The sequence below is a fragment of the Barbatula barbatula genome (genome assembly GCF_947034865.1).
Source record: "Barbatula barbatula genome assembly, chromosome: 18".
Classification (NCBI taxonomy): Eukaryota; Metazoa; Chordata; class Actinopteri; order Cypriniformes; family Nemacheilidae; genus Barbatula; species Barbatula barbatula.
The window spans coordinates 4508174-4523634 of record NC_136781.1 but is presented as its reverse complement, the minus strand read 5'-3'; the positions used below and the strand labels follow the sequence as shown (position 1 = coordinate 4523634).

Genomic DNA, 15461 nt, shown 5'->3' with positions numbered 1-15461 from the left:
GGGATACTCCACACAAAAATGAAAATTTCAAATATCTTTCTATGAGTTCATCAGAACAAATAAATTAAAACAGCTTTGGAACAATTATATACCATTAAAAAATGTATAAATACCATTAATAAATACGAGCATGTTCCACCACCAGATCAAAGTCTTCTCATCCGCTTGAATAAGTCTTAAAGTCTGAAATAAATACGTATTGATGCGTGCATTTCATACAGTAGAATAAATAAATATAAGTTGCTTTGAAGTCTTTATTTAATTTAGGTAATCAACACAGTACAGTGTAATCTACACAGTACAATATCCCCATTCACTGTAAAATAAAAAAAATTAAATAGTCATCTTGAAAACAAAACCCCATCTCATTTATTGTAAACAAATTATTTGTGATTTTGAGGAACTTGTTCGGTTAAGAGAGTTGACTGACACCTATTCACACGAATATTCTCATTTGCTTTGTTACCAAGATGCCTTGTTAAATAGTTGATCATATAAATTATAAGATCGGAAAGTAAATGTTTAATTCATGGATGCTTTCTTGTCAAGAAATCATTGTATTCAGTGGATTTTACTTAGTATATAATCAATGAATTCAACAACCTCATAAAGAAGCTTTAAATAAAAGTGTATTATCAATACTGTAACTAAAAGATGACGACTCCTTTGAAATCAGTTATAAAATACATAGGTCACGAATCTCAAATAAAATCTGGCCATATAGCACCTATCTGGCAAGGGCCGTCGTCATGGGAACACTACCAGGAGCATTGTCCTGACTAATGATGGGGCTCCACTAAGGTCCTGTGTGGTATAGACAACTCATTGGGTCGGGGAGAGAAGGGCCCCACCCATGAAAGAGCCCCTGTGAGTCCTGATCTAGCTACAAAATAATATTCAGTACATTATTTAAAAAACTGAATTACTCATTCATAAACATCCACTGAGAAGTGTGAAACATACAGTTATGAAACCGGTTGAAAACTGAAAAACTTAAATAACAGCTGTTGTGCTTTTGTCACAATTCAACAAACCAACCTCTGTACTCATAGGAAGATAAGTTTGATTTCATAACTTCCAAGACATTCATTAACTGAACTAATGTGGCACATCAACAATCTCACAACATCAAGGTCTGAGCGGTCAACACACAGCTAACCAAGAGTTCTTATTGTTATACAGTTTCAAGCCAACATATTAAACATTAAACATATAAAATATCTCAACACATGAAGACTGTCAATAAAACGGAATGTGCACAGTTTAACACCATTAAAAACATTAAGAAATAGATGGATAGAATACATGATGTCTAAGGAAAGGCAAAGTAATACTTCAGAAATATAAACCGGTACTCTAGCAAGAACTTAAAAATACTGTTTGGATTGTACAGACTTACAATTTGTAGAAAAAGATCTAGAAGACGATAACTAGCTTATGTCTTCTAGCACATAAGCTTAGATTAGTCTTTGTTATTATTGTTAATATTGTTCTTGTTCTATGTTACTGTTGTGTTTATTAACAAATGTATAAACAAATTAACATTGAGCATGAAAATATGACATATATATGACAAAAACAGGCAGAATTCATTTATGCAACAAAATTTTTTTAAACTGAGAGTGGAGTGAACTTTGGAACAGTCAATGAGAACACTTTGAACTTTAACCTCACTCTGTTTTCACTTTACATTTGTTCATGCACGACTGGCAAGCAGAAAAAATTTGATGAACATACACACTATGATCACATCTAAAGGGGTTTTTAAACTCAAAATACTTAGGATAGTAAAATATAATACTCTTCTTTAAAACCATGCGATCGTTTCTCTGTTTATTGAACCTGTTTTTAAGGAAATGTGCAGCAGAGGTTTGTATTTGGCAATGTGTTCGACAGATTGCACTATTGTCAAAGAGGTCACGTAACTTTAAACTGAAGTTCAAATTTGGCAGTACTGTATAAACAGCAACCCTCGTGAAAAGATTAACACGAAATACTGATTGCAATGCTAACAAAGAGAACAAGACAATAATCTTTGATCCTTAAAATAACATTGAATGGCAGCAAACACGATTATTTCAGGAATGTGGAAAATAATTACATGTACACACAGTAGTCTGGATGAGCACCGTAAGACAATTGACTAACACAGCTAATGACAAAATCCATTTCATTTTAAATCACTAAAACAGTCAAAAATGTAAAGCATCTTACAAAATGACTAATGTCCTGGAGAAGACTTTGGCACAAAAGGAGATGTCTTAAATTCACGGGAAATGAAATCATTACAGTAGAGTGAAGGTTTACCGAAGTTGGTCTTACAGTCCTTTGTTGAAATAGACAATCTCTACACCAGGATGACTGGCTCGAATTTTCTCTTGCAGTTCTGGTTCCAAGCGGCTCACTGCCATTGAGCTGCACGTGTTTAATCAGAAGATTTGCAACGATTATGCGCTACAGAATTGCTACAAACTGATGTGCAAGATAACGTTAGTAAAGGTTAACAGGCAAAATTGTGAAAGTTTGCTCACCTCTTTTGCGGGAATAACGCACAGCACAATGGGGTTGCAAACACAAGACTAGGAAAAAAGAGGTGTACACAATTTAATGAATCATCAATGTCTCGGTTTGTTCCAAAAATAACAGTTTTTTTGAACATCACCAAACTGGAAACTCACCAAAATCCAACCAAGCCGACTTGAATGGGTGCACTCATCCACGGAAACCTCTGAAAAGGTGAGGAGGGGTAAAAGCAACATCAGAACAAAGCAGATGATTCTATGGGGTCATTGTAAAGTCTAATGTATGCGTTGCAGTTTGCACCAAACCGATTGAGGAGTTCTTGGGAAAGTAAGCAAGATGTAAAGAGATGATTGAAAATACCTTGAGGAATGCCTTCTTTTCCAAAGCATTCATTAAAAAGGGAGGAATAGCTACAAGGAAAAAAGCAAAATATATGTGTGGTGAAGGTCTTTCGTAAATTTAGTGTATAGAATAATTTAATTTAATTTAATACAATGAATATACAATATTATATAAATATTAGATACATTTAATGTTTAAAATACAAACTAACACTGATATAAATTAAATATAAAATAAATGATGTTATAACCAAACACAGACCAGAATTTTACTTTGGGCCTGGGGCCTGTGTTCGGTGAAACAGTCTATAGCCTAATTCATTGCATGCCAACAGTTAAAATTAATGAATCTTCTACACAAGAAGTGTAGAACAAACCCATTCCAGGAGAGGCCATGAGGATTCTGGACACCACCACCTGTGTGATGGCCTGTTCAGCTGCCTTTGAAGATTCTCCTAACCTGTTGTCATTCTCATCTGTTACTGGAATGCCATGTTTGAGTTCCCTAATATAAACACAAGAGAAGCACTCATGTAAACTGTTTATGTCCATCATAACACAAATAACGTGAAACAGACATGAAGTTCTTTAGTATTCATCATTATATACCGTTGTCTCATAAGTGGAATATTGATACAGTTAGCAGCAGCTACAGCAGCGAACGGTACAAACCGTCCTATGAGCGGAGAAACGTGCTGAAACAGACAACATTTGAAGATTTATTAACGGAATAAACACACATATGGATGTACATAAATACATTTTACATTATGAAATCATAGCATAACTGCTGTGACAAATGTCATGATCACATAACAAGTTGAACTGAATTGTGTTATAATTCTATAAAGGGAACAGAATTATTATTAAGATCTATAGTAAATAACAATAGATCTTTACCTTTGCCAAAGCATTTAGTCCTAAAGCAGTAGCCACTGCACCTGTGGTGGCTGATACATATGCTGTGCCGAGCTGGCTGTAAGGAAACAATATGATGTATGAATAACGCAAATTCGGTCACTTTAACTCGCACAGAAGAAAAATCGTAAGATCTTAACTCTTACTTTACTGTGATGGGAGCGTCTCCACTCCTGTTGGTGTAATTGACAATTGCATTGAAAGACTGATTGATCCACTGCCAAAACAAAACTGCTGGAGTTGTCCTGAAAGCAAGAATAAATTCATTATTATGCAATGTCGTAATAAAAAAAGTGTATTTTAAATGATGACAACACAGCACATTAATATGCATATGTGGAAAACAAATTGTACTTGAGTTAAAAGTTACATAATATAAACACATGGGTTACATACGGTACATGAACCAGACTAGAAACTAGACCATAATGCACCTGTAGAAAGTCATCATGCATCCAGTGATGGTCATGTTCATGGGGACCTGAGCAGACATGCGACCAATCAGGAGCATTTTCTCGCCTGTGTCCGGATGGAATGCCGAGTCAAAAATATACTTGGCCCTCCAGAGCTCATCTTCTGTTAGACCTGGTGCTACTACCCCCTGTCTTCAAGTGGAAGATGGTGATAATGTATTTTGTTATCTAGCAAACTCTTTTTCGTAGAACGAAAGTGAATGAGGATTGGAGCTGTAAATCTAAGTCATCATATATTGAAAATCAAGTCAAAGTCGTACAGTATTTGTTACAGAGAAATTCTTCAAAATGTCATCTTTTCACGTTTCACGGGAAAACAATTGTCACATAGGTTTGAATCAATACCACAAAATCATGACAGAATTTTTACGTTTGGTTGGACAAATTATATATTTTTTATGATAATTTAGGCAAATCATACAAAATACATGCATATCTCAGTGGAAGCTCTAAGGGGTCCCAGACCTTTTGCTCACATTTTAATATCGTAGGTGTAGTATAAAATGAGACTGTCTTTTTCGTTTACCTGTAATCCTGAATGATTTGACGTGCTTTTTCAAGATGTTCATTTGACAGGAGGATATTTCTGGGGTCTGTGACGGTAAAGAAATGCTTTGCTCGACCCACAAATGTTCCCTGATCCCAGCGAGGCTCTTTTACATTTATGGAGGTGGAGAGCTCGGCCGCCATGGTACTCTGTGAACATATTCCTCTGTTAAAACTTGATCTTATCTAAACAGAACAAATCATTCTGGCTATGCACTTAATAGTTTAAAGATGTCCGCACACAGTATTGAGAATGTCATGGACCACAACACTTTTTGACTTGAATGGTCTAAAAGGTTCAAAATGACCTGTCTAATATTGTGTAACTACAACGTATGATTCCTTTCCAGTTTTCCCCTTTATATGGACAAAACTATGTCCACAAACATCCCCCCCTGAAAACTGAACAATGCTTGGACATGAAATTCCTCTCAGCCAGTGCTGGATCAGCATGCACTTGTCCCATCTGTCCAGTCATCCAGAGACCTGCTCGAAAATCTGTCTGATTGAACATTACATCATGTGCTGCTGTGTCTCCGCATCTTCTATGCATAAACGCTGTTGCATGCTTGAACACGTGCATTCACATAATCGCTTTGCTCTGTGCAAATAATGATCTGAAAGTTCGTGTGAATGGAGGGTTGGTCGATTCATTGAATTCACGAGCAGGGCAGAAGCAGTGATAATCCATCTTTATAGCACTGGGCGGATACGTTTCTTCTACAGTGACCAATAGAAAAGCGATTTCTGTATGAAAGGTTTCACCGAGGTTGCAGATAAAACCCAAAGACGACGAAGCCGTATTTAACCATTTAAACGCATTTGCGTGTTGCCGAGACATTCATTCACGAGGCAGAATGATTTAAATGTAATGACGTGCATGCATTAAATGTTCGGATTTTCGTCTTGACAATGCACCAAAGATGGCTGTAGAAGGAGGGAGAGAAAATCAAGCATTTTACATCGCTGGGTGCGTGTCTCTTTAAAACGAAAGAAGGCACGAGACCGCATGCCTTTGATGTCAAGTTTAATCATTAAAGTAAAAGTAACAATGTTATGCTTTCTGTCGATCGCGGTGATAAGATATTCAAGGATCCACAGGAACCTTGATCTGAACTTTGAACACAGATGATGTGACACTTTCGCTTTTTTTGTTTATTCATCTGCCTCATTTGATCCCTACAAATTCGCTATTATTTCAATAATATTTGTGTTAAATGTTTGGATTAGATTGAATAGTTTCTATTACAACCTTTTGCATTGGTTCGTTTTAAAGAAAAAACAAAGGAAAATATTTTCTGAGATGCATTGTAAATGTTATTCTTATGTATTGCGCTGTGATTAGGACGCGTCTCGTTCTGAGGATTATTTGTTGAAATATTATCATTGTTACCTTATAGCCAAATAGGGTCCAGAACCAGTCAGTACCGGTTGGCTGGCTCCACTAGGTTTTGTGTAAGACAAATATAAATTGTACCATGCTTAAATCTCGTGTTTATGAAAAATGGAGTGATACTGCGGATGCCAAGCATTATGTGACAGTTATATCTTCAAAAAAAACATCTGTGCAGCTGCAGCTGTGCACCTCCATGTCAACCCCTGGATGCCACATCACAAATCCACTTACTGACAACATGGGATTGACAATCTAAACTGTGCTTATAAAAAAAGATGTTTTTTTAATGCCATCTGGAAAAAATATATAAATAAAGGTTCTTATACTTACAGTGCAACAGTGCAAAGCCCGCCGTCAGACACGATCACAGCTCTCCGCAGTAGATATCAGTCTCGCTCACTAGGGCTAATTTGGTATTTACGAATGAATGTGAAGTAAGCCGCAACGCACGCTACCCCTATGCGACGAACCAACCGATTTATGAGATTTCAAATTAAAAGTTCAGAACATCTTCGTAAGGAATTGGGAAATGTGACAACGTATAAACCAAAGACACAAGCACATATACTCCTCTACAGATCTTTGCTGCTTACGTCCACTAACTGGTAAAACGTAGTGTTATCAACGGAGACAATTGTTTTAAAAAGAAAGGAATGCAGATGTTGTTATTTATTTGAGATTTTGTTATTTATTTGAGATTTTGTTATTTATTTGAGATTTTGTTATTTATTTGAGATTTTGTTATTTATTTGAGATTTTGTTATTTGAGATTTTGTTATTTGAGATTTTGTTATTTATTTGAGATTTTGTTATTTATTTGAGATTTTGTTATTTATTTGAGATTTTGTTATTTGAGATTTTGTTATTTATTTGAGATTTTGTTATTTATTTGAGATTTTGTTATTTGAGATTTTGTTATTTATTTGAGATTTTGTTATTTATTTGAGATTTTGTTATTTGAGATTTTGTTATTTATTTGAGATTTTGTTATTTATTTGAGATTTTGTTATTTATTTGAGATTTTGTTATTTGAGATTTTGTTATTTATTTGAGATTTTGTTATTTATTTGAGATTTTGTTATTTGAGATTTTGTTATTTATTTGAGATTTTGTTATTTGAGATTTTGTAATTTATTTGAGATTTTGTTATTTATTTGAGATTTTGTTATTTATTTGAGATTTTGTTATTTGAGATTTTGTTATTTGAGATTTTGTTATTTATTTGAGATTTTGTTATTTATTTGAGATTTTGTTATTTATTTGAGATTTTGTTATTTATTTGAGATTTTGTTATTTGAGATTTTGTTATTTGAGATTTTGTTATTTATTTGAGATTTTGTTATTTGAGATTTTGTTATTTATTTGAGATTTTGTTATTTGAGATTTTGTAATTTATTTGAGATTTTGTTATTTATTTGAGATTTTGTTATTTATTTGAGATTTTGTTATTTATTTGAGATTTTGTTATTTATTTGAGATTTTGTTATTTGAGATTTTGTTATTTATTTGAGATTTTGTTATTTGAGATTTTGTTATTTATTTGAGATTTTGTAATTTATTTGAGATTTTGTTATTTATTTGAGATTTTGTTATTTGAGATTTTGTTATTTGAGATTTTGTTCTTTATTTGAGATTTTGTTATTTATTTGAGATTTTGTAATTTATTTGAGATTTTGTTATTTATTTGAGATTTTGTTATTTATTTGAGATTTTGTTATTTATTTGAGATTTTGTTATTTATTTCAGATTTTGTTAGTTATTTGAGATTTTGTTATTTGAGATTTTGTTATTTATATGAGATTTTGTAATTTATTTGAGATTTTGTAATTTATTTGAGATTTTGTCATTTATTTGAGATTTTGTCATTTTTTTTAGATTTGATGTTTATTTGAGATTTTGTTATTTGTTATTAAATGTCCTTCAATGATTTCTAGACGCATATGTCTATACTTTGTGTGACATTTGAGCAAATAAAGTGATATATTTTAAAACTAAATGTATAGTACATGTATAAAATAAACGTTAAAATAAACCTAAACGCAGACAGCGAAATCTTTGACAATAACATCTGGAGTAAGCAAGGTTTGGGTTAATCAACCCGGGGTTCAGGGTTTAGCTGACGGTAAATTAACCATGCTTCCTGGAATAAATCTTTAAGAAACCTTTTCTGATCCCAGTTTCTAGGAGTTAAAATTTCTGAGAGGTTCATTCACAGGGTGCCAAAGCAAAAAAAAAACATTGAACAGATAACTGTTTATGAATATAGCGCCATCTTTTGGAAACTTTTTCACAACGATAATAAAAATCAATCATCATTTACGATGACTCTTTTGCACCACCCTATGGCAGAGGAAGAGCTAAAGATTACAGTTATATTCGTAAAGAGATAGTTCATGATGGAAATCATGATTTACTTATCCTCGTATGGATTTCTTTGTTCTATAGGACGCAAAATACATTTTGAAGAACGTTGGTACCCAAACAACAACATGGCTCCCATTGACATTTCTCAAAATAAATGTTGTGTTCCACAAATAGAAAGTCACATAGGCTACAGGTTTTAACGACATGAGAGTGAATAAATTATGACAGAATCTTATTTTGGGGTGAAATATCCCTTTAAGAAGCATCCTTATCCGGGTCAATGGAGCCTATCACAGGCCAAATGCAGACAAAACAGTCACATGGCACACACACATCTTTAAGAAACCAGAGTTCCTGGAAGTACAAATTCCACTGGGACCTTAATGTAGCCCCAGAATACCCAAAGTGCCCCATGTCCAACAAACAGTCTTTACATTTTAATATAAATATCACAGGTCTTTATTGCCCATCCCCACATCCCTTTTAATTGTGCTCTCATTTACCAATTACAGGGAAATTATGCAAACATTTACAAAAGCGGACACAAATAAAACCGATGCTCTGTAACCTGGCACTAAGAATAACGTATTGAAAAAGTACTAAGAATATTCAAAAAGGAGTAAAACTAAAGCGTCTCGCACCCATCTGCACAAAAAGCTGCAGGAGGCATTCGTTTAAACAGCAGTCGGAAATGTGCCTGATGACAGCTCACTGTGTACCCGAGGCCATGCAGCATGGAAATGCAGTTAAAATACTCAGCACTATTTGAAGCTCACCACAAATTGTACATTGTCCAGCAAAACGCATTTATAGTGTATATTCAAATATTTTTACAACTAAAACACACGGCGCTTTGAAAAAACAACAGCTTTTAAGTAGAGTGACACATTTCTAGTGAAAAACACATTGTGCCGATGGGAGTGTACTACTGTATATTATGTAATTGTGTACTTTGTGAGATGACTGCATGTATTGTCATCTTATTGCATGACATATATGGCACACGTTTTGGTCCTTTCCTGTGGCTCAGTGGTTCGATCCCAGGGGATTGCACATGCTCAGACACAATGTATAGTATAATGCAATGCAAGTCGCTTTGGATAAAAGCGTCTGCCAAATGCATACATGTAATGTAATGTCTTCTATGAATGATCATTGTCCACTGGCCAGGCAGTGCTGTAATACTGTTCTAAAAAGCCTTCCCGTCCTACAGGAAATAGTCTGGAGTGCGACGAGTGACATGGGGCTCTCCTCGACGTGGCGCAGGGTCAAACTGTAAACTGTAACAAAACATTTTTTTAAGTAACAAATCACATCGAAAAGTGAGATTTAGATAAATGTGATTACATAGTCACACTATTTGTTTTTGCTCATAAACGTACAAGGAATACTTGAGCGTGTCATCAAGTTCCATGATGGCAGCCTGGTTTCCACATCGGTAGCAGTAATTGGGTGCGCTGAAGATCGTAACAACATTGCGTTCATGACACCAGTTATAACCCTGTAAAATAATTTGAAAAAATATGATTGTCATCGTATTAAAAGAGTTGATCATTTCATGTCTATATATTTATTTATCATTGACTAAACAAATGTGTTCTTTTCTAAATAGAGCATAGAAATTCCTCCTTTTTCTTACCTCCATCACTAACTGGTGGGCACGTGAGACCAGAGTCAAGCAGTTGGCATGATTAAAAGTTTCTGATATGTCCTGGCCAAATGTGTACCCTGCCCCTCTGGGGGAAATTCCCCAGCCACCGCGGTCATCCGGATCTGACCACAGCAAATCACACATGGGACCCTGCCAATACGATTTTGTAAAGCTAGTCAGTTATATTCCAGCTGGTGCTCTTAACGATTTTCAATAAAATAATAACACTAGCCATCTGTTCGATATTAACAGGTGGAATTTATACCTCATGGGGAACTTCTTGGATACGGTCCAACGCGCGAATGTGATCCAGAGTATCAATTGAAGGTGATAATCCTCCATGGAGACAGAATATCTGTGTACACAAAAATAAACCATAGAATTTATCTGAAAGTTTGTGCACCAGATGCAACAGATTTTTCATCAATCTAATGTGCAATTTTTTTCTTCTTTGACATAAATGAAAAAAAAACGGATAGCATGATTAACTGTTATTTAAGTTATCTACAAAGCAATTTACCTGTGTGTCTACAAGGGCTGTAAGCGGAAGGTAGTCAAAGAGGTCTGTGAAATATTTCCAAACATTTGCATTTCCATATTTTCTCAGGCATTCGTCATAGAAGCCATAGACTTGTGTGATCTGTCTGCTTTCGTGATTGCCACGCAAGATGGTGATTCTCTCTCGATATCGAACCTGAAAGATTTGTTCAAAACAAGTTGTCGTGTCAGTCATATTGATCAACACTCTGACCCAAACGCCACGTAGACTATATTACAAAAGTCTATTGTGTCTTCTGAGCTGACGGCACGTACCTTTAAAGACACCAGAAGTGTGACTGTTTCTACTGAATAGTAACCTCTATCCACGTAGTCTCCCATGAAGAGGTAATTTGTATCTGGTGATTTACCCCCAATCTTAAACAGCTCCATTAGATCGTGAAATTGGCCATGTACATCTCCACATACTGTCACTGGGCAACGCACTTCCTGGACATTTGACTCCTTGGACAAAATTTCTTTCGCCTACAAAAGATAAACAGACAGACGCACTTAAACAACAGCCTCAGCCATTAAACCGATCTGAACCTCTAACAGGATGAGGAAGGCACAGATGTTGACTCGACCGGTGAAGCATGTGGTTAATGGCTAAACTTCTTCCTTAGAAGAAGGGACAATTGCACAGTCACATCAATGGTAAATTTTGTTCATTCAAGTAAACAATATTGTAGATGATACAACCACGTTTGAGTACACCTATAAAGTCATTTCAAGTGTCAAATCACTTATTTTCACTGCTGTACACTGTGAGGAGGAAAAGATATAAATAGCAACGAAGAAAAACAGAATGGGGACATATTGGTCTGAGCAATCATACTCCCATTACGCAATTTAAAAACAAATAGTTTTTTGTTGTTGTTGAAACCCTAATTCTGGCTAGTTAGTTTTCCATCTGTATTCACTGATGCGTTTTTACCAAAAGGCGCATCTGCCCCATCTAAGACTCTCTGCCTGACAACGAATAACACTAAAGTGGGCATAACCCGTGCTCTGGTTGCTAACTGCGTTTCGCTGCCAACAACCAATAGTCACATCCATGGGGCACAGAGGGCCAATAATAGAATAATTCGGCACCGCCATCTTCTGATCCGCGGCCAGTGGGAAGAGCGCACCGCAACTGTATTTGAGCTTCTAACAAATATAGACAATCTGCTAATGCGCCCACCATAACACGTGTTTGTACATTTGATGAAACAATGACAGTGATGATGGCCGTCACACGTTACTCACCTTCTCACATAAAATCTTCACTTGGTTTTCCGACAGTTGCTTGCACTCGTTCAGTTGCTCGATCCATTGGTCCAAGTCTTTCGTAAATGTCTTCTCGTCCATGTTTGTTAACTATCTAAGCATTAAAGTAATGATCAAAAGAATCGCCTATTACTCAGATGCTTTATTTGGGTCTGGCGTCATGCGTCAAAGTGAGCAAGCGCAGTTCGGATTTGTTTGAAATAAAACTGTTGACTCTCCTTAAAACACGTTGAGAATGGGACCAAAACGAAATGACGCGTTGCTAGCTTACTCCTTGATTATGAAAACGATAATATTGTCCTCTGTAAACACGACACGGTTCAAATGAAGCTCGAAATCTCCTTTCACGTGCTCGCTCGCGGTCTGCTTATGGTGCGCAGCAGCGATGAAGACTCTTTTCATGTACGTTGACGTCACCTAATCCGCATTCAAAATGACGAAGGCTACAATTGATAAGGCCTTTTTACTATTCATGAGTCGAGGCTAGCCATTGGTAGATAATCGATGAGAAGCTTCATTAGCCAACAAGTATTCAAAAGCAGGCTTTCGGATTAGGAACAACGTCAGAAAGGTTTAATTAATATTAATAGGCTACACCCTCTCGCCCAACCACGGTAGAAATCATGGCAGACGCGTTGCTTTGTTTTCTGTGCTTTTGGTGCCGCCATCTGATGTAAGAGTGAAACAGCAATTAGTATGCTTTCATATTTGAGAACCGCTACATTTGAGGTGTTTTGGGGCAGATTGTTGCCTATAGATATGTTATTATAAAGAGTGCGTTATTTAGGGCAGTCTAGAGGGTTTTATTAAGAGGGCAGTTTACTTAGACATACCTGATACTTACATGATTTTTTCACAATAATAAGAATTGAACATGCAATAGAATGTCCGTGTATAAACACGTTCGAATGTTAGCAATAAATAAAACAATAACGCTAATCATAATAATAAATGATTACCTTCTTTATAAAATACTATTAAATTATAATTAAATTGCAGCTTTTTTATCTAACACCCAACTTTTGTGGTAGTTTATGTAATATAGGGGTATAGAATTAAAATAAATTCCCACCATCATCCGACGCATGCGTAAAAGCCATTGTACTATTTTATTATTTTTTTCTAGCGAAAATGGCTGCCTTTCAGCTTTAAACCTAAACGGTTCAGGGGGGGAATATTCATTACACAAACCACAATTATCACTATTTTTTAATAAGGAAATCCCACGCGATTCAAGGATGTCCTTGTTTTTGCGTTAAATAGCATTATGCTTTTGGTTTCAGGGATGGAAGAAATGTCTGTTTTATTTTTAACCCTTCACCTTCCGTGATCCGCGTTCTAGATGAGGTACAGTACGTTATTTATCCTTCATAATATGCAGCTTCATTCAGATATTTAGGGGACATTCTTATTTTTTCACCTCGGGTTTTATTTGCAGTTATTTCTAAACCGCATTTAGGCATCACGCGGGGCGAGAAGACATAACGTTACTAAAGATATTGAATGACAGAACAACGATGGACGCACATAAACGAAATTCTTCGGTCGATTTTCATTTTATTATAAGACTTAATGCTTTTTTTATTTAATGGTAAAGCGATGCGATCTACATTAAATGTAATTGTTTGCGTAGTTTGCGAGTGTCATTGTGGGCTTTCTCTCCCTCTGCGTTCACTGTAGTTATTTTTGCAGGCCCGTTTTTGAGCAGTCAGACTTTTGGGGTATATACAATACTTATATAAATAAATATGATATTAAATGTTTGTATATCCCGTTTATGAATTGCAATACAATTCAATATGCATCAGACATCCATTTGTAAATTTATATTTTTAAATGTATTTTATTTCAACAGAAAATGATGCACCAAGTAGCAAGCAACAGCAGTGACTACGGTTTGGGTAGCATAGGTGATGATGGTCAACACCAAGTCAGTCACTTTGAGCTTTGCAGCTCACAATCCAACAAATTCTACCCCTCTGCCCCACCTTCCTCGCATCAGCTACCACTCCCTAATTTGCCTCCCTTGCCACAGGGGTTGATCAAGCCTATGTCTTGCCAGATGCAGGACTCCCAAAATGAATTTCACTCCCAAACCGTTCGAATGAGGGCTGCAGAGGCACCAGAGGCATCCAAGAAGAAAAAGGGTCTTGGCAAGTCCGGACGACGAGGCAGGCCCTCGGGTACAACTAAGTCCGCTGGCTACAGGACAAGCACAGGACGGCCACCCGGGACCACCAGAGCAGCGGGCTTTAAAACCAGCCCTGGAAGGCCGCTGGGCACCACCAAAGCTGCAGGCTACAAAGTGAGCCCAGGTAGGCCTCCAGGCAGTATCAAGACACTGGCAAGACTTAACAAACTGGACTATAGTGGCTGCAATGGTGCTCCGTTTCCATATACCATGATGCAGAAGAGAGCCTTGTGCGAAGCCACTGTGAAAGAAAAAGATACTGAGTAAAAAAGGTCTTTTCTATTTATTTAGGGGGGGGGGGGACTCGGGATGTGGGTGCATGTCCAAAGTCACAGTGAATTGTGTTTGCACAGCCAAACTTTTGCAAAGAAAAATGAGAGATTTTGATACTTAAAAGTATGTGTATGTGCCAGTGTTATTCATTTGATCCTTTTGTGTATCTTTTTCCAAAGACCTTTAGCATTACTGCCATGTTAACTTATTGTACAGATGTGCATGATGGTAGTATTGTGAAATAATGTTACAGTATCAAATCAAATATTAATCTTTTCGGTCATTAGACTTTGTTCAAGTGAAGTGTAGAAAGAACTGCAATTGTGTTGTTTACATTTAACTAATCTTTTGTTTTAATGTTTTTGATGTGAACTCTTCAATGGGATCAACACATGACCTATTTCACTTCAGATTCTGGGACACATTTGACTTTACCTAGTAATAATGACACCTTTCAGCTGATGTGTATGTGTAAGTGCTAAGTTTGTATTGTCCTACTGGTATGTTTATCTTTTTTGTTGTTGTGTTGTATTTACGGAATGTCTGGTGCCCTTTTGAAACAGAAAATTGTGTTTTTATATGAGGTCCGATTTTAGGCAGTAAATATAACTGTTCACTTATATTAGGCAACGTGTTGTGTTCCAATCTAAAGAATCGAGCCAATGAATGACTGAACCTAAAAAAACATTCCTACACGTTTTGACTTTGTTCTGTTTTTAAGTATCACAGTTTTGTGTTATTAAATACACCTGATCTGCAAAAAATAAACAAGTGTCACTCCAAAAAACATAAATGTTGTGTGGGGAAAATGTTGAAATTACTATCATGAACTTAATTATTTGTATATCATGTGTTGTGAGCGGTTCATTCCTCCATCATAATGTAATTTAAGAATGATTATAAAACTGTAACTGTTTTGGAGTAATACGTATAAACATAGATAGTGTTTTTGCAATGACCAGAAGGTTACCACGAG

The 15461-nt window shown here is 36.0% G+C and overlaps 3 protein-coding genes across 4 annotated transcripts; 1 reads left to right on the top strand and 2 right to left on the bottom strand.

The window, feature by feature from the left end:
- Positions 1 to 237: 237 nt before the first annotated feature.
- sfxn1 (sideroflexin 1) lies at positions 238 to 6650 on the bottom strand. The gene is made up of 11 exons (XM_079480342.1): positions 6528 to 6650; positions 4782 to 4951; positions 4217 to 4387; positions 3929 to 4027; positions 3765 to 3840; positions 3474 to 3559; positions 3242 to 3369; positions 2884 to 2933; positions 2679 to 2728; positions 2532 to 2579; positions 238 to 2415 (listed from the first exon to the last, which is right to left on the bottom strand). The coding sequence occupies exons 2-11, from the start codon at positions 4943 to 4945 to the stop codon at positions 2319 to 2321; spliced, it is 969 nt and encodes a 322-aa protein (XP_079336468.1). The 5' UTR covers positions 4946 to 4951; positions 6528 to 6650; the 3' UTR covers positions 238 to 2318.
- A 2150-nt stretch (positions 6651 to 8800) lies between these two features.
- On the bottom strand, positions 8801 to 12670 carry ppp2caa (protein phosphatase 2 catalytic subunit alpha a). Its single transcript, XM_079480367.1, has 7 exons — positions 12001 to 12670; positions 11026 to 11235; positions 10733 to 10906; positions 10478 to 10567; positions 10201 to 10362; positions 9944 to 10062; positions 8801 to 9841 (listed from the first exon to the last, which is right to left on the bottom strand). Exons 1-7 carry the CDS (start codon positions 12100 to 12102, stop codon positions 9769 to 9771), a joined length of 930 nt encoding a protein of 309 aa, XP_079336493.1. The 5' UTR covers positions 12103 to 12670; the 3' UTR covers positions 8801 to 9768.
- LOC306907880 (UPF0461 protein C5orf24 homolog) lies at positions 12639 to 15266 on the top strand. Of its 2 annotated transcripts, none has more exons than XM_079480369.1 (2): positions 12639 to 12694; positions 13877 to 15266. In XM_079480369.1, the coding sequence occupies exon 2, from the start codon at positions 13880 to 13882 to the stop codon at positions 14477 to 14479; it is 600 nt and encodes a 199-aa protein (XP_079336495.1). In that variant the 5' UTR covers positions 12639 to 12694; positions 13877 to 13879; the 3' UTR covers positions 14480 to 15266. The 2 variants fall into 2 exon arrangements, with proteins under 2 accessions (XP_079336495.1, XP_079336494.1); XM_079480368.1 differs by lacking the exon at positions 12639 to 12694 and adding an exon at positions 13238 to 13368 and having other exon boundaries at positions 13877 to 15260.
- The last annotated feature ends 195 nt before the right edge of the window (positions 15267 to 15461 follow it).

Bases quoted from the DNA above. Each gene is read 5' to 3' on its own strand.
- LOC306907880 (XM_079480369.1), top strand. From the start codon at position 13,880: ATGATGCACCAAGTAGCAAGCAACAGCAGTGACTACGGTTTGGGTAGC.
- ppp2caa (XM_079480367.1), bottom strand. From the start codon at position 12,102: ATGGACGAGAAGACATTTACGAAAGACTTGGACCAATGGATCGAGCAA. The intron at 10,063-10,200 runs GTAAGAAAAAGG...ATTATTTTACAG, and splicing joins CCCACCAGTTAGTGATGGAG to GGTTATAACTGGTGTCATGA. The intron at 9,842-9,943 runs GTACGTTTATGA...GTTTTGTTACAG, and splicing joins GACACGCTCAAGTATTCCTT to TTTACAGTTTGACCCTGCGC.
- sfxn1 (XM_079480342.1), bottom strand. From the start codon at position 4,945: ATGGCGGCCGAGCTCTCCACCTCCATAAATGTAAAAGAGCCTCGCTGG. The intron at 4,028-4,216 runs GTGCATTATGGT...TCTTGCTTTCAG, and splicing joins TGCATGATGACTTTCTACAG to GACAACTCCAGCAGTTTTGT. The intron at 3,560-3,764 runs GTAAAGATCTAT...TGTCTGTTTCAG, and splicing joins GACTAAATGCTTTGGCAAAG to CACGTTTCTCCGCTCATAGG.